We start from the raw sequence: 18046 nt of genomic DNA, 5'->3' as shown, positions 1-18046 counted from the left end.
AACTCCTTTACAAAATTCTGACATCACGAGCAAACAGGTTGAAGTTCCCACATTGGGTCATTCCTGTCATCAAAAATCGTTGTTGCGAACCAAACAGTTGGAACCCATCCAGCAGGAGGATTAGATGGGTTAGAAGGAAGACACCTTTCGCGTTGATAATCCGATCGTGGGATCTTTCCAGAGGATCGGCGTGGACGTCAATTTTTGGACGGGGAGGCTCTTGGTGAAGTTCAACCATACTTACTCGGGAGGATATTTATGGATTTTAGTTTTACTTCAAATAGGAAAATCGGTACAAGTTCAAACATGAAAAATTGTAGTTAAATGAGGCAAATTTCTTGTAAACGATGATACTGTTCTGAATGCATACGATCCATGTTAAATTTGCACAACTCGCCCATGTTAATCGTATGAAGTTTTAAACAATTTAAAACAACGACAGTTACGTTCAAATGTTCTAAAGCTACAAATTATAAAACGAAAGAAAAATTCAACTAATTTTTCGAAATTTTTGAAATTTTGTTTCGTTTACATTGGAACACTGAAAATTTTATCGAAATAAACCAATCTTATCGAAAACGACGATTTTGCTCTAATATACGAGTCCGGCACAATAATATTGTTCTAAAACTATACAATTCACGCCAAATGTACGAATATCAATTGCCCAAATTTGCTAAAATAACCTTTAAGTTTGCTACTCCTCTGAAGTTTTTAGTCTAGTTTGTTGTTACTTTATTGTATTTTTTTTCCATCCCCACTTTCATCATATAACCCTATTTACTAAAAGACCTTATTTCGTTTAACACGATTTAAAGTTTTTCGACAAATTTAGTTCAGAGTCCACCAGATATTTCGCATTCTAAGCTCCTATAACAGTTCCTTTTCAGGACTTTATTGTGACCTTATTGGTCATTCACCAGACCATTCACTACAAGAGTTAGTGCTTCACAGTAAATATTCTAAATTAGTAGGAATTATTTCCTCCCTAGTAGAGAACTTGACAATTTTGAAAGACAAATAAAAATTATTTTTTATGAACCGAAAAGAGTAAATTCCGCAGCAAAGAAGCTATTCACACATCAAGTACTTTTCTAGCCATTTGGTTCAGTCACTACTCGAGCAATTTAGTGACTAAGTTTATACCTGTTATTCGATGAAGGAGAGGAGTACATTAAATTCCGGTGACTGATCGCTGAGATTATCCATTGCATTGTGTAGCTCATTGGAGAATGAGCCTCTATTACGGGTGAACTGAGACCTAGAGAACGTCCCTAAGTCTTCCCAACACGTGTAATCTAAGATCCCTGTGGTGAAATTCGGAAAAGCCCGTTCGCAGAAACGGGGGGTTTGCCCACCGAGGCTCACAAATTTGGAAAAGCTCATAAGAAGATTGATTATGAGAGGGAGTTTGAAGCGCGTTCTGCCATAGAGTCCCCGTTTGACTCTTTATTATTAAGAAAATGCTTCAAGCATATTAAATGTTAGAAAATTTAATATTTTTGTTACCGCATTAGTTTTTAAAGATTTAGAGATTTTAATTACCTCACTAATGTAGATACTTTTCCTGTTTCTGTTTACTTTCTTCTTTTGCATCTGTAATTGTTTGCAAACTGTTTAAGGGCATGAAAAACGCTGTATTTTAGTTAAGTAATTAAGTGAACTCAATCTTTGTTTTAACAACGAAGATGCAAGCGGCACGAATAAACGGTGAAGGAACAGCGATCGTATTTGTCGACACGAACAACGCCTTTGACTGTGTGTGGCACAGAGGTCTGCTGTACAAACTTCACGAACTCCACACGACAAAATATTTACTTTACTTACTTAAAATCTGTTTGAAAACAGACAACTTTAAATATGAATTGATACCACTCTCGTCTCCTTTCTTCCCCGAACGGGGACTCCCACGGAGTCCGCCATTCTCGCCCCTACTTTATATTATAATATATACTGCTGTGACACATAAAATTATGACTTACAGGACAAAACATGCCATACATTACAATGCGCTGACGACACTGCACTTATTGTGCATGACGAAAGTATGGGAAAAGCCGTAGGGAGACTTCAGACGTTAACGGACAACACGATGACGCGGTTCTATAAATGGAGGTTCACACTAGACGCCACTGAAGATCAACTTCTGCTCTCAAACTACCAAATCGAATTCGACTCAAGCAATAATAATAACAGCCGGACACACAGCGGAACCAAAGAATGATGTGAAGTACCTGGAAATAACGATCGACAAAAAATTTTAATTTACTGAACATGTACGAAAAATCGGATTAAAAATAAATAAAAGGATAAAAAAATTCCTAAAATTAACATAATAGGACAAAGGAGTCAGCACTAAAACCGTAACAAAAATATGCAAATCCATCTGCAGTCCACGGACATATATTAAGGCCAAATGCAGTAGAAAAAAAACTAGACGATATATAGGCTGTCCAGGCGAAGCCTGAACATAGAAAATAAACGTGGAAAAGTGGTTGTTATTTGTTTGCGCCTGCAATGATTATCCAATTGAAAAAGTTTTACGTGGAAGTCATAATACTCAATAGTGATCATCATTCCGCAATTATTTCAATCGTCTAATTAGAAGCGTTTCGGGTCAAAACGCCTCGAAATTTCAAAAATTTGAACGCCCCGCGTCACCCATCGATGCCACGATTGGTCAGAGTCGAGGCCGGAATTAAACAAACAATAAGTCTTGACTCCGACCAATCGTGGCATCGATGGGTGACGCGGGGCGTTCAAATTTTTGAAATTTCGAGGCGTTTTGACCCGAAACGCTTCTAATTAGACGATTGAAATAATTGCGGAATGATGGCCACTCTTAAGTATTATGACTTCCATGTAAAAGTTTTTCAATTGAATAATCTCTATAGGGGCAAAAAGATAAAAACCGATTTCACATGTTAATCTTTTATGTCCAGGATGTGCCTAGACATCCGATATACAAGCCACGCAAGAGATTGTGCTAAGACTAATTACGAAAATCAGGCACCCAGAAAACCGTTAAATAACCTATTTAACCAATTATTATACGGACGCATACACATGCCAAAATTAATCGAAAGACTGTTACAACTACAGAAGTGGAAGAGCAATCCTTACAACTCACCTGTAATGAAGCCACGTTGCTTAACAAAACAGATAAGACGATCCACTGGAGTGGTGAGCCACTGGTATTTTCCGAATTTGACTCATTTTTTTAAATAACCGATTGAAAATACCCCAACAATGTATCTTGCATTTTTTTGATCCGACCAGTCGTTTTTATGAAAAAAACTCAAATATGCTCATTGGAAAATCTATGTTGAAAATAATATTAAACCTGTTAAAGAGATAAAATTGATCATGCAAAACGTGTTCAAGAGCCCATGAGAAAAACGATAGATGCATGCATTACGGCAAATGCTGGTCATTTTCAATAACTGTTACAATGCGCGGCCATTGGCGTACCTTACATTTTCTTGTAAGAAGTAACGTGGTAATCCCTACGCAAGTCTATAGTTACAGCATTTTTTTTCGAATAGGAGGGACATGCGCTGTTTGGACTGCTGTACGGGTATGACGAGGTTCAATAGAATATCTTGCGCCTGTTTGAAAATGCGAAAAAATATATTGAATTTTTTTCAAATTTAACACTCTCGGAAACGACTCATTCTAGGATTCGCGTTTATACAATATTTCCCTCTCAGGACAGTCTAGAGAATCAGCTCTTTAAATTTGGGAACACTCTTGGGGGCCACCCTGTATGTAGTAAACTACAGCCGGCGGAAGTATTTGTATTATTCTCTACGAGCAATATTTTCCAACAAGATTAGGTCAAGGGCTAATAGACAACCTAATCTATATATCGGCACGATGACAACACTTCTTATCGATCCGTTTTGCATATGAAACTGAAACGTACAAAACTCCTGAAAAGGGACAATTTCGTAATATTTTCGAGTTTGAAAACGAGTAGACAAAGTCCGTAAATCTGCGGAGCTAAAACCGACAGCACCAAACCAAGATGAGCATCTTTTGAATGCCACATCTAATTATATTTCTAATTTAGAAGGATTCCTCGTTCTATAATGAAATGTCTGGGGTATTTTCTAAATGCGTAGGTATATAACAAATAACACAGGCCAAATCCTCCTTTGAGGTCGGGGAATTAATCAGCAGTTCCAGAAAATGCTTTATTATCCACGAAGTAACAAGAAGTTTCTCCGGGTACTTGCTGAAAGAATTCCATTATCAGCAAATTTCCACCGACTTTGTCGTCAACATCAGGTAGTAAGATGAGAGGATATTTTTAAGGTTCACTATCGAAGCTATTTGATCAGGACAATATATACGTGGTCTGGTAGCTTCTGATGTTATGGAACGGTGTTCAGTTTATGGAAATTTGAATCGAATCCTCAGCCCTCATTCAATGCGCATGCAGAAAGTTCCAATTAATGCCATAGAGGATAGTATAATTATACAGTAGAAGCCTAGCAGCAGTTCATGTTATTGGGCATTTCCTATTAATATTCATTCGTAGCTGATCTGAATCGGTGCGTGTGTTTTGACATGTTCCTGATTAAACTTCACAAGTATCGCATTGATATTCCCGAATTATATCAGCCATTTGAATATTTAATGGAATTACCTGGCCAAAATTCGTTAATGGAGATTTTCCCTGATCAAAGCCTGATGTCATGAATCTACCTCTAAAAGCTTACACAAGATTAAGGAGGTTCTCAATGTGCAAGGGAACAACAGAAAATATTTGAAACAAAGAACGATTTCGATCGATACTGCCTTGAAAATAAATTAAATTTCTCCATATAGCTCCTTTGAGCAGAATTTAACCCATTTTCGGGTGAGTGCCAATTAATTCTTGCGCAATAGACGATGACATTTTAATTTTAATCACAAAGTCAAAGAACAATTAACCAGTTCGAAAATCAGAGATATGAGAAGCGTAACAGTAAGCACAAAGGCACAACGTACATAATTTAGTGAGGTAAAATAAGCACAGAAACTTTGCACTACACTGGTATTGTGTAACTTCCCGGTCCCTGATATTCCTACAAAAGGCCAGTACGTCATTAAAGTCCTTATTTACGTTTAACCTTTCGGAATAAGAATGGTTCCTGCTAAACATCCGTAAATATTGAGCCGACAAAACAGCAATAGGGTTCCAGTAAAGGGTAAAATAGGAGAGCTTGGAGGCCATGGATTCAAGGCCTTAATGTAAATATTTGATAGGGGAGATATAGCACTGTGACATTTAGCTAACGTTTTCCTGAATACTTAAATCGAGCTTTCTACACTCAGACATTCTAATTGGGGAAGAGGGGCTAAACACACCAAACCAAATTTGCGAAATGAACGAGGTCCATATTCTCTTTCTCTTTTGAGACGAGACTCGAAATGATATATATACAGGGTTCGCCATTACTGCGGCCTTGGTTCCTGGCGTCCTTGTATAAATATCAATTTGAAATGTTTAGTGCAGTACTCATTTGTATCGGAAAGCTGCGTGATTTAATAATATTTTTGTTTATACAGAGTGTTCCGTTTCCGCTGGGCAGCATAAAGTTATAATTTTTTAAATAGCTACCCGTAATTTTTTTTATGCCATTTGATGTAACATTAATTTAGAAGGAAAATACATTAAACGTTTTTTAAACTGGTTGCGGCGTTGCCACATTAGAAGGTAGTGACAGGTAATATGACAACTAAATGACATAAGTAATTTGTGCTTTTGTTAAATAGAAGCAAAGCCTACTAGAATAAATCTGTTAGATTGTGATAATGTCTGTTGCAATTTGACTGAAATTTTGTAAATATCTCCATAACTGTAAATGTTAGATGAAAATGTGTTATTGAAAATTAATCGAGAATTAAAAACTACATTAGAATGACTTGAAAAAAATCATGGGTACCATTTAAAAAAAAACGAGTTTCAGCAATTTGTTTAATTTGCAAGTTAGCGCTCTTATACAAAAAAAGTATGGTGCATTAAAAAAATGTTTTAAAGTTTTTAAGTACCTCTGACTTTCTTTTACTACTTCACAAAAACAAATATCAAAATTTCCAAAAACACCAGTTTTGTGATAATTTTTTTCTGACGCTGCATTTTTAAAGAAATTTCTCTAATATGGCAACGCCGCAACCCATTTAAAAAACGTTTAATGTATTTTCCTTCTAAATTAAGGTTTCATCAAACGGCATAAAAAACATTATGGATTTCTATTTAAAAAATTATAACTTTATGCTGCCCAGCGGAAACGGAACACTTTGTATAAACAAAAATATTATTAAATCATGCAGCTTTCCGATACAAATGAGTACTGTACCAAACATTTCAAATTGATATTTATACAAGGACGCCAGGAACCAAGGCCGGAGTAATGGCAAACCCTGTATATAAGAAATATTATCTCAATTTTGAGATAATACTTTCGAATTTGCGTCTCGTCCATCGGTATTTCCACTTTTGAGCCTCTTCTCCAGATCGTTCTCTAAACTTCACTACGTGTGAAGCTGCTGTTGAAAGGAGGCGAGGAATCATTTAGGTAATTTCAATCGGGTGAAATGTCAAGCGGCAATAACAGGTTTAGGCCTATAAATACAAATTCGAAGAACTGATAATTCGTAATCCCTTCTGCACCTCTTTTCAAGGATTTAGCCGTCCGCGTTTTGGGCATTTTTAATTAAAACTTTCCCTGAAATATATACACTCGAAAGGCTTTAGCGTGAGTGCCAAAACCGAAATTTCGAGCAAAAGCTCTAGTTTAAGACACAACGTACCAACCTCGAAACTTCTAAAGCTCTTAATGTTTAAAACTTTAAGAATGTTTTGATATTTTCGGTTTCAAGCCATATCGCGTACCGTTTTATTGATAAATTGATAGAATAAGTCGGTGGGGGGCGTGAAATCTCTGGTCGATGTCCAGCTCTGTTGAACCCAACCGCATCTTCTTTGCTCTGCAATTAAATTAAGGTGCTTTAAACACTTTAATCTCGTCCAAAATGTAGAACCATTTGAACGATGATATTTTTGATCAAATGTTTAAGTGCTGCAACTTCCATTCAATCTTATAGTTTTGACTTTCGGATGAAGTCAATTACTTTTGAATAATAACTAACTGGAAATAAATCGCTGATAAATAAATAACGATAAAATTAAAACTCCAATTTATATTCAGAAAGTTAGAACGACTTCCAGCGTACTCTAGAAAGCTTTAAGAATAATTTCACTTTATTTTCATCAGTAACCGTAGATATGCTTTCGTGGGCTAAACTAGCGAGTTTAAAACTTTTGAATGCAAACACTATTTGATTATACTTTTTCAGGGTACGAAGAACCTTTCGACTTCTACTACGACACCGAAGATGAAGAGGAGAGACCAAGAATCTCTACATTCGTTAGCTCCTTGGCAAACTATTCCAACACAATTCCTAATCCTACCAGTGACCCGGACGCACCGCCTGCACCCCCAGAAAAGGGGGCACAAATGGGCACCCTCATAGGAGTTTATCTGCCTTGTATTCAAAACATTTTTGGTGTCATTTTGTTCATTCGTCTTACTTGGGTAAGTAAAGCAGCAGAGTAATAAGTTGAGTGAAATCAATTTGAAGTTCAGAAAAAGGGTTCCTGAATCTCTAAATTTGACGTCATGTACCGGAAAATTGTAAAATAATGATTGACACAAAAGCTTGAACATTTTTTCCATGTAGTCTGCTTCCCCAAAGAAGAACGTATTGCACGTTCTCTTTCGTTTCTAAATAGTTGAAATTTTGCGGAATTACCATCAACATCTGCGAGACAAGATAATTTAATGAATTTGTAGAATTTCAAATATCAAAATTTAACTATACACGTTGAGAACCCGATATTTCGAAAATGGTTCAATTTCATTGATGTACATGACGACGGGTCATTAAGAACATTTTTTTGAATTAACATCAAAATGCAAGGTCCTTGCATGCAATATATTCTCTGTATTCGTTCCAAAGCTTTGTTAAAAATGTTTTGCCATTCTGAACGGTTATGGCTGCATAACATCCGCACTGCTAGCAGTTTGGTTATGAGTTCCGTAACCGCACCGCTACGGTCATTGTTTTCTCTATTTTGTTGGCTATAATTCGTGTAGAATTTAAATTTAAATAAAAAAATAGAGCCGAAAACATCAAATATTATCCGCAGTGCTTTTAATGAAACTTTCGAGAGACTAAAGTAAGTAGATATTTCAAATTTATAATTATTTTTGAGTTTTTATTATAATTGTTGTAAAGAGATGTATAAAACCGTTGGAGCCCTCATCCATTCACCATTCCTCACCAACTGGTCACTTCACTCCTGCTCTTGCAAACCTGAATTTGCGTGCGAACGTGCTGTCTTACGACACTAGTGTCTTAATATAGTCATTGATATATTTAACACATTAAAAAAAACGCGAAAAATCAAAGTTAACCGATTGATCTTAAAATTGGTGTAAGGACCTGAATGCATTTGAAAATGTCTGAAACATGCTTCGATTTTCAAAATTTTAATTGTAATGGAAATTAATGTTTAACCAACAAGAGCTGAAACACAAAAAATTCTAATTTTTTAACTTTTCCAACAATCGTCTCACCTGTCCGGGAACACACTGTATAATCAAATTTTTGTTTAGAGAATTTTCACCGAAAAGAACCTTAAAATTGCTGGCGTTGAGCATTTCTTCCAGTTATTTTCGTTTAAGAAAAAATCCGCCACTCGTTCCATACTACATAAACACGACTCTATCTAGGTTTATAGGGTAATAAATGCTTGTGGCTTTATAAAATGTTTTTGCTTTATAAGTGTGGTAACATCATTTCCTTATAAAATTGTCCATATTTATGCTACAGAAATAAAGAACTGGCGCCTTTTTATAAAACCTTCTAGTTTTGTTGTTTTTAGGTAGTAACACATACATCCATGTATACGAAATTTAATGATGCCACATATATAAGGATTATTATAAAAAAGTTTTATTAACGTTAGAATTCAATTAAAAAGCTGACAAGTCGCATTTCGAGAAATTTTACAGTTTTTCAGATATTACCGTTTAAACTTTCTTTGAAAATGCCGAATTCAGCAACTTTGACGGGGTTTTGAATGTGAAGGGAGCCCTTAAAGAACGTTATATGTTTGTGGTTTTTGATATGTCGCTGCTATAGAAATGGCCGGAGATGATTCTAGGAGCATTAATTTTTTATTTTTCCTTCCAGCCAATATTAATATTTCTAGTTGTTGGTTTACATCCCCTAAAGGGGGTAATTTTTCTACATACACATGATTTAGAGACGTATGAATTTTCAAAAGCTCATAATCTAGCAAAAAATCATGGAGCGGAACTTTATAGCTCAATGAAAAACTGGCAATTTTAATTGAAGTTAATTTTGCCTCTATAAGAAATAGAATTTCGGGCGAGACATCAGGATGCAGCTCTATTCGAGGGCTTTAAATTAAATTTAGTGTTGTTACATAAACATCGTAATTATTTCACTAGAATGAGTTACGAGACTCTAAATGTGGCAGTGTCTCGTTTCATGCTCGGAATTAGGGTTTTTAACTTTTCAAAAGGAATTCTAGTAGACAATTAAAAACGAGGGTTTTAGGTTATAAATGTGTGCAACACAGAAAAGTGTGCGAATTCTACTTACATGTATTAATAAATGTGAATTTTGAATCATACACAACTTTTTTCTCGTTTATTTTTTATTTTCGCCTCCATTTCGTTGAATGACCCGCAAAATTTTAATTTTCCTATACATTATTAAATCGATATTTTGAAGATTTTAGAAATTATTTACATCAAAACTCCATTAAATATTATCTTTAAGTTTAAGCCTTCCCCTTGATATCTTTACTCTCGTGATTCTAATTCAAACATAATTTTCTATACGAAATAAAAGCATAATGGACTCTTAAATTAAAAGCACTGTATAATGCCAATATTTTTCAGCTCGTCGAGCTGTAATGGTTAATTATATTACAGGTTGTAGGAACAGCAGGAGCCCTTTGTGGTTTTTTGATCGTACTGATTTGTTGTTGCGTAACCATGCTAACAGCCATTTCCATGTCCGCAATTGCCACTAACGGGGTGGTACCCGCAGGGGGGAGTTACTTTATGATATCTAGAGCAATCGGACCTGAATTTGGTGGCGCAGTTGGGATGCTTTTCTACACTGGTACCACACTAGCCGCTGCGATGTATATTGTGGGTGCCGTTGAAATTGTATTGGTGAGTGCACGCTAACTATCAAGCCGATTTGGGATAAGAATTTTTTAACATTATTTGAATTCTGAAAATCGATGTTTATCAGATGAGAAAATATAAATGATCGAAATGCATCCGGAAAAACCCAGATAATATGCACGTAATAAGGGGAAAATGGAAATATTAAATTGTGGCTGAACCAAAAACGGTTTAAAAACACCCTGTATTTCCATTTAGTTATTGCACAGAATGTAAATGAACAAACGCGGAAAGGGTTAGCCAATGTTATAAACTAACATAACTTTCATTAAAAAAATTATATATTTTTAAATCCTTTGTGCAATTTTTTAAATAAATTTATGATGAATTCGAGCATATGCACTAGTATATACTCATCACGACAATATGACCGACTGACTTTTTCGATTATCTTCGTTTTATTGTGACATTTGGTAACATGTTAGGCAAATCCAGTTGATTTTTGCTGTAATATTACGGCAATCCGTGCGCACCAGTATGAGTTTCCGAATTAGCCATTGGAAATCTCCATTCTAGACAATTTGTACGAAATGCTCATTTCCCGTGTCGTGCTCGTTATTTAATACAGGTACTGTTTCAATTTGTACATATATGTAGGTAGGGTAATAGTACGAGTATGTAGATTAGCTGTTCTAGATTAGATGTGGATCTCTGTAACTCGCCCAACATCCTCTATACAGGGTCTTCATCAAACGTAAAACGAAAATTCGGGGGGTCCCCATTCTAGGAACACTTTATTCTTTGATGATTTATGAAAAGCCTCTTTATTCCGATGATACAGGGCGTGAAAATTTTTCGGCAATAGCAACGTTTCACATAGTCGTTGTGAAGTCCACCTCGACCAATTAATTTGTTGAGAAATTCTCTTCACCGATAAAAAGAATCAGCGTTAGTACCTGGATCTTTCTCTATCAAGTCCAGCACATTGCATTCTACTTCTAGCGTTCTTGTTGCCGTTGCCTCTCCTGGTCCTCCACTTCATTTCAATGTGTCTCTTTCACCAAAATGGCGATGAATACTTTGGAAGGTTTTTCTGTCCGCAATATTACGGTCATGAAATCGTTCAGTGCACAACTACTTACTTTTTTAATGCTTGAACATCTGGAAGAAGTCCCATTGGGCACAAGAAACGTAATGCGGTTTCTGCACTACGGTGCACCAGCGCATTTCAGTGTGGTTACTCGTGAATTTATAACAACATACTCAGATTGTCGGATTGGCCGAAGTAAACCTCACTTCTGGCCTGTTCGATCCTCGGATTTAAACTTCTTGAATTATTTCCTATGGGGGCATCTAAGGTCATTAATTTATAATACTCCGGTGGAAAATGTGGAAGATTTGAAAAATCGGATGGTTACTAGGTGGAACTCACCAAGACTTCGGTGTTTTGTAAAAAGTTTAACAGTCCAGGAGGGAAAGATTAAATTCTGGCATTCTAGCTTGAGCTAGTCGTTTTCAACAGTTCTTGTAGATCCAGAAGTTTTACATGCAATAATTTGCCATAAAATTTTGCCATTGTAGAAATTTTTTCTCGCCCTGTATCTTCGGAATAAAGAAGCTTTTCAAAAATCATCAATATAAAGTACCCTCAAAATAGTCGAGGGAATAATCACTAGGCTTTTCGTTTTCCATTTAATGGAAACCCTGTATAAACCAACGAATTATTTTTTTTAAGGTTTACATGGCTCCATCGATAACATTGTTCGGTGATATATCTGACGAGACTGTGAAGTTCAACAACTTCCGGATTTATGGAACATGCATTTTGATTATCATGGGCCTCATCGTTTATATCGGGGTGAAGTTCGTTAACAAGTTCGCTGCAATTGCTCTTGCCTGCGTACTGCTTTCCATTGTAGCTGTTTACGTGGGGATTTTTTACAACTTCTACGGCAGCGACAAACTATTGTTAGTGCTTTTTGTAAGCTTTTTCCATAGTAAACTTTCTGCGTTTTAGCATGTGCGTGTTGGGAAATCGGCTTCTCAAAGTAGACGATATAAGCCACTGTACCAAGAATAGTACTGGGCCTTTATACAAAGAGTTTTGTCCTAATAACTTTTGCTACGATTATTGGCAGAAGAACAATCTTACCGTGGAGAGAGGAATCAAAGGGCTGTCTTCTGGAGTATTTTTTGGTGATTATTCACTCGCATTGATTAATACAATAACCACTATTCGATACTTAACGACATTTCAGATAATATCCATCACAGTTTCCTGGCGGAAGGGCAATTTATAGCTAAAGGAAATCATCCTGTTGACGCGGACAATGTTGGTGGAAATTCATTTTCCCAAGTGATGGTTGATATAACCACCAGTTTCACTATACTTATCGGCATTTTCTTCCCGTCCGTAACTGGAATTATGGCTGGATCTAATCGTTCGGGGGATCTCAAAGACGCACAAAAGTCTATACCAATAGGCACAATATGTGCCATTGTGACTACTTCAACAGTATACTTATCTTCAGTATTGTTATTTGCTGCAACCGTCGATAATCTACTTCTAAGGGACAAGTAAGTAGATGGTTGATACCAGCCAGTAATGTTATGCAATGTGTCCAGGGTGAGGATGTCCATCATGGGGATGTCGTAAACGTTAATAGATACAGATTTGGTTCAATATCAGAAACATTCCGCATTCAAGGGAGTAGTTTCACGATGGAGCTGAATCTAATAAAGTATTTTTCGTCATCCAGTTGTTTTTAAAAAACCGAAATTTTTGAGTATTTATATATTTTTTCACAGGTTGTGGGAAGAGATGGAGGAAAACTAAAGTCACATTTCATTATATTTATTTATTGATAATCGAGGCCAAAATTTAAAAAAATAATCTTCATCGCAAAAACACTTTCATGTTCATCAACAGATGACTTTTCTCCTAATTAACCAAGCCTATATGTGCTACTGTTTACGAAACATCCATCCTGGACATACTTATCTTCCACGCACTCTATACCCAACATTTGTCTTCAGGTTTGGAAGCTCGATAGGTGGCAAGCTGGTCGTGGCAAACTTTGCATGGCCAAACCAATGGGTTATTTTGATAGGATCATTTTTGTCTACACTAGGAGCAGGCCTGCAATCTCTTACTGGGGCTCCTCGACTATTGCAAGCCATAGCCAAGGATGAAATCATACCATTTCTAGCTCCTTTTGCCGTTTCATCTTCACGTGGGGAACCAACCAGAGCTCTGATTCTCACTCTCTTAATCTGCGAATGTGGTTTATTACTTGGAAATGTGGACGTGTTGGCTCCCCTCTTATCTATGTTCTTCTTGATGTGCTACGGATTTGTCAACCTCGCCTGTGCAGTGCAGACTTTACTTAGAACCCCAAATTGGAGGCCACGTTTCAAGTACTATCATTGGGTTCTTTCAGTCATAGGCTTGACCCTCTGTATCTCAGTTATGTTCATGTCGTCTTGGTATTTGGCCTTGGTGGCAATGGGCATGGCAGGGGTTATCTACAAGTACATTGAGTATCGAGGGTAAGTGCACAATATCAAAATTGACATTTTACATTTGATGAAAATACGCGATTAAAAGCGAAATTACGTGGACTTCTGCCAAATTTTTCAGACTCTTAACACTAGTTAAAGACAAAAACGCTTTTTTTTCGGCAACCTTTGCATACTTCACTGTTGCAATCTTCGCTGCGATAAACAATTTGCCAAAATTCCAGGGCCGAGAAGGAATGGGGAGATGGGATTCGAGGTCTAGCTCTATCAGCTGCGAGATTCTCCCTTCTCCGCTTGGAAGAAGGTCCTCCACATACCAAAAATTGGCGTCCGCAGATTCTGCTCTTGGTCAAACTAAACTCCGAGTTCCAACCTGAGCATCGCAAATACGTTTCCCTGGTCTCGCAACTGAAAGCTGGTAAAGGTTTAACGATCTGCGCTTCTGTTATCGAAGGAGATTACACTGAGCAGGCTGTAGAAGCCGTGAAAGCTAAGCAATCACTCAAAGCCATCATGGATAAAGAACGAGTCAAAGGTTTTGCCGAGATTTTGGTGGCTAAGAACGTCCCCGATGGTCTTTGCAATTTGTAAGTTGCGTTTTTGTTCGCCGAAGAGGTATATTTACATAATCAAGATCGTAGGGTTCAAACGGCAGGCTTGGGAGGCTTAAAACCGAATACCGTAATCCTAAGTTGGCCCTACGGATGGAGAGACGACGCAGACGAAGAACAAGCGTTTGAGAACACCGTTCGCACCCTTACAGCTGCCAAAATGGCCTTACTTATACCGAGAGGCATCGATTTCTTCCCAGATATCACTCAGAAAATGAACGGACACATCGATATTTGGTGGATAGTGCACGACGGTGGGCTGCTCATGCTGATTCCTTTCCTGCTGAAGCAACACCGCAGCTGGAAGAACTGCAAACTGCGCATCTTTACTGTAGCCCAGTTCAACGACAACTCCATTCAAATGAAAAAGGACTTGAAGAAGTTTCTATATCAACTACGGATAGAGGCGGAGGTTGATGTTGTGGAAATGGTGAGTACTTGTCGGTTTCTATCATTTTGTATAATTCTTGTGTTCTCATGCATGGTGTTCCTTGAAAGCGTGCTAATGTTTCGGGGTGCGATTCCAAAGATCATTATGTGAAGAAGAGTTCATGTGAAGACGTGTCTGCAAGGGCCGAAATTTCTAGCTAAAGGGTGTTGAAATGTTTCTTTTCAAATCGCTATTTTCGATCTTTTCTGGAAGGACTTTAAATATTGGCTGTAGTTTCGGTGTGGGTTAATAAGACACAGACAGCCTTGTACATTAATAAGAAAAGTAATTATATTGCTCAACCACTGGCGTGCTTACGCACAAGTTTTCCGATGTTACTTACGAAAAAAGGTGATGCGGCATTGACATTTTTTCACGGAATTTCTTTGATGATAAACTGGTTAATTTGCCATGAAAAAAGTCTCTTATGATGAACTATAAGATGCGTAATATTTAATTTAAAAGCTGTAATAACTTATAATAAACTTCTAAAAAAACAAATTAATTACGACTGTTTTTGTTGTTCTCATCAAGAGCGTCTCGTCCAACTAGAAAAGCATGAGAGACCTTTTTCATGTAGAACTGACCGGCCTAATCAGAAGAAATATTCCCGTGAAAATATGTCAGGGGCGTAGCACTGTTTTCGTAAATATTATTGGAGTACGTGTATCAAGAGGCGCCACTGTTTTATCGATAAAATTACTTTTCTTATCAAAATACGGGACCTTATGTCCTAATGACACACACCAAAATTTGAAGCAACATCGAACGTATTCTCTGACGAATTGAAAAAAAAACGATTTGAAAAGAAAATTTTAATTGAACACCCTGTGGCTAAAAATTTGGGCCGTTGGGACATACGTTCATATTAACTTTTCTTCATAAAAGGACCCGAAGAATCACACCCTGAAATATTAGCGCGACATCGAGGAATACCCTATAGGTTTGCTACGTTGAAACGGCGCCCTGGGCCCTTTTTGCATTGTGGAGGTGGGTTCTCGGGGTGTGGTCCTTCGTGAAACGCAAAATGAGAAACAAAACTCCTTAAACCCTTTTAACGATAGACGTTTCGATGCTGGTCGGCATCTTTATGCATATAGGTACACAAGACACTCACGTGACTTTCGTTTTTTTCTATATTAATTGTTTTTCTTCAAGTTTTAGTTTGCTAGTTCTGTCCGTTCGTCTGTCCGAAACAGACGCTACGCTTGACTGCGCAGATCTATTGATTGTTATGCAAGAAAAAGTGGATAAGGGTTTTGTTTGTACATGTTTTTACCTGAAACTATTGTAAATTAATAAGATGATTGTTCTCTTAATTAGGGGTCTACGCTTAGCACACTGTTACATTCTGATTTAATTGAATTTCAGTCGGACAAAGATATATCTGCTTACGCTTATGAGAGGACCTTAGTAATGGAGCAACGAACTCAAATGCTAAGAGAACTTCATCTCAACAAAAGACAGGCTTTGGGAATGGTAAGTCCTCCCCATTTTCCATTGAAAGAATCGTGAAAAAGTCATAATTTTGGTTCTTTAATTTGATTTTTACTTATTTAGACGCTTACGAATGGTGGACTCGAAGAGACTATCCTGGTAAATTTAGAATGTGTCTGTCATTTTTTTTTGGCACATTTTTCGCAGCGTTTATAATTTTCTAATCATCATCTTCCGCATTCCTCATATTCGACTAATATCGATTGACCAATTAAGTACACCCATCTTTGCACTAAGTGTTGGTCGGTAATGTTGCATTTTCCGGCTTTTCATTTGGAACCATAAATTTTAGGTGCAGACGGTGGTAGACCAGCATCATGCGATTGAAAAGACACCTTCCAAAGTTAGGTTTCAAGAACCTAAAGTCACAGATACTGCTGCTGCCGACAACAAAACGGAAAATACACCTGAAGCGAAAAGTGAACCCACGAATGAAGTAAGTGGTTTATTACAAATCCTTCTCATGGATGTATTATCTTTCAAGAACGAGTGCGTAATCACCCGCAAACTTAAATCTTTAACCAATTTGAAGATGCCGGTTGTCAGCTTCGAATTCGCCACACATTCGACCACCAGAAAAGTTCGGTCACATGCTAAGGAAGAGTTGGAATCTCTTAATAATTATAAATGGGAATTTAAACAGGCCAAAGAAGAGATTTTTGTTATTATTTTCAGTTTGCTCTGATTTAATCAACTTTATTTGTCAGTTTTAATGCGATTATTTTAGATCATTTTCAATTTTTGCTAATTATTTTACTAGACTTCAGTAATCCCGTTGCTACAGTTTCAATTTTGAATAAATGCAGATCAATGAAAGCGACATTACTTAAGAACGTTTGCTAAGTATTCCGCCCCCAAAAACCGCATTAGTTCGCTGTATAAACTACATTCGAAAAGTGCTGCGTTGAGGAAATACAGGGTGTAAGGTTTAAATTTGTTTTCTGTTTATCGCAACTTTCAAGATTTTGCCATGGAAAACATGCCAAACTTTAACACCCTGTATATCTCTAATGCAATATTATCCGAATATGCTTCATATGCTAAAAAAAATGGAAACTTTAAGCCGCAGAACACGTGGGTAAAGGCAGGCTATAAAAAATAAGACACCTTGTATGTTATATACATTGTAAATAATGTTTTTATTGAGCGGGCTTCAAGACAATTAGGGTCAGTCATATACAGGGTCATTCACGGTGAGTGTCCTATTAAAAGTTTACTGGGTTCTGATACAGCCAGAGATCTGAAATTTTGGATGCTGACGTAGCGGAGTTTGATCTGCCGAATTAAAACATTGGTATCGTTGCGACGTTGACAGATCTACGTGTAACTGACGACAACTTTGTTATTTTAAATGGCACACCCTGTATTTTATTACATTTTATTACACAACTTTTACTACTGTAGGTTTTTTTTTAATTTAAAAACGCATTTCAGCCAAATACAAAAGAAGAAGACTGCGAAAACAATACCAAAGAAAAAGAAGATGGAGCCCCGGAGAAAGAAAGTTTAAAGGAGCAGAACGCCGAAGATTCTAATGAAGGAGATGGAATTTCTTTGTAAGATAAATTTCTGTTAACAAGAGCAAATTTGAAGCACTTCATGATTGCAGGGAGGCAGACACAGTAAGGCGAGTGCATACCGCGATGAGGCTCAATGAAACAATCCGAGCAATGTCGAAAGACTCTCAGCTTGTAATTTTGAATCTACCTAGTCCGCCTAAGAACCCAGTACCAGGAAAACAGTATTACTGTATGTCGACCCTCTAGTGC

The 18046-nt window shown here is 37.0% G+C and overlaps 1 protein-coding gene across 3 annotated transcripts in view; it reads left to right on the top strand.

The window, feature by feature from the left end:
* The window catches only part of kcc (solute carrier family 12 member kcc), a 102785-nt gene that overhangs the window by 76399 nt on the left and 8340 nt on the right, over window positions 1–18046 (top strand). For 2 of the 3 annotated variants that reach the window (XM_066299399.1, XM_066299400.1), the window contains 13 exons: window positions 7348–7586; window positions 10020–10265; window positions 11956–12188; window positions 12238–12416; window positions 12479–12797; window positions 13257–13769; window positions 13964–14326; window positions 14381–14780; window positions 16152–16259; window positions 16341–16376; window positions 16570–16713; window positions 17712–17833; window positions 17887–18026. In XM_066299399.1, the coding sequence (XP_066155496.1) occupies window positions 7348–7586; window positions 10020–10265; window positions 11956–12188; window positions 12238–12416; window positions 12479–12797; window positions 13257–13769; window positions 13964–14326; window positions 14381–14780; window positions 16152–16259; window positions 16341–16376; window positions 16570–16713; window positions 17712–17833; window positions 17887–18026 (3042 nt within the window). The remainder of the gene's footprint in view (window positions 1–7347; window positions 7587–10019; window positions 10266–11955; window positions 12189–12237; window positions 12417–12478; window positions 12798–13256; window positions 13770–13963; window positions 14327–14380; window positions 14781–16151; window positions 16260–16340; window positions 16377–16569; window positions 16714–17711; window positions 17834–17886; window positions 18027–18046) is intronic. The other variant, XM_066299401.1, reaches the window with a different exon arrangement.

This window comes from Euwallacea fornicatus, chromosome 33, assembly GCF_040115645.1.
Source record: "Euwallacea fornicatus isolate EFF26 chromosome 33, ASM4011564v1, whole genome shotgun sequence".
Taxonomy (NCBI): domain Eukaryota; kingdom Metazoa; phylum Arthropoda; class Insecta; order Coleoptera; family Curculionidae; genus Euwallacea; species Euwallacea fornicatus.
Note: the sequence above shows the minus strand (reverse complement) of the source record. Positions and strands in the feature narration are given on the sequence as shown.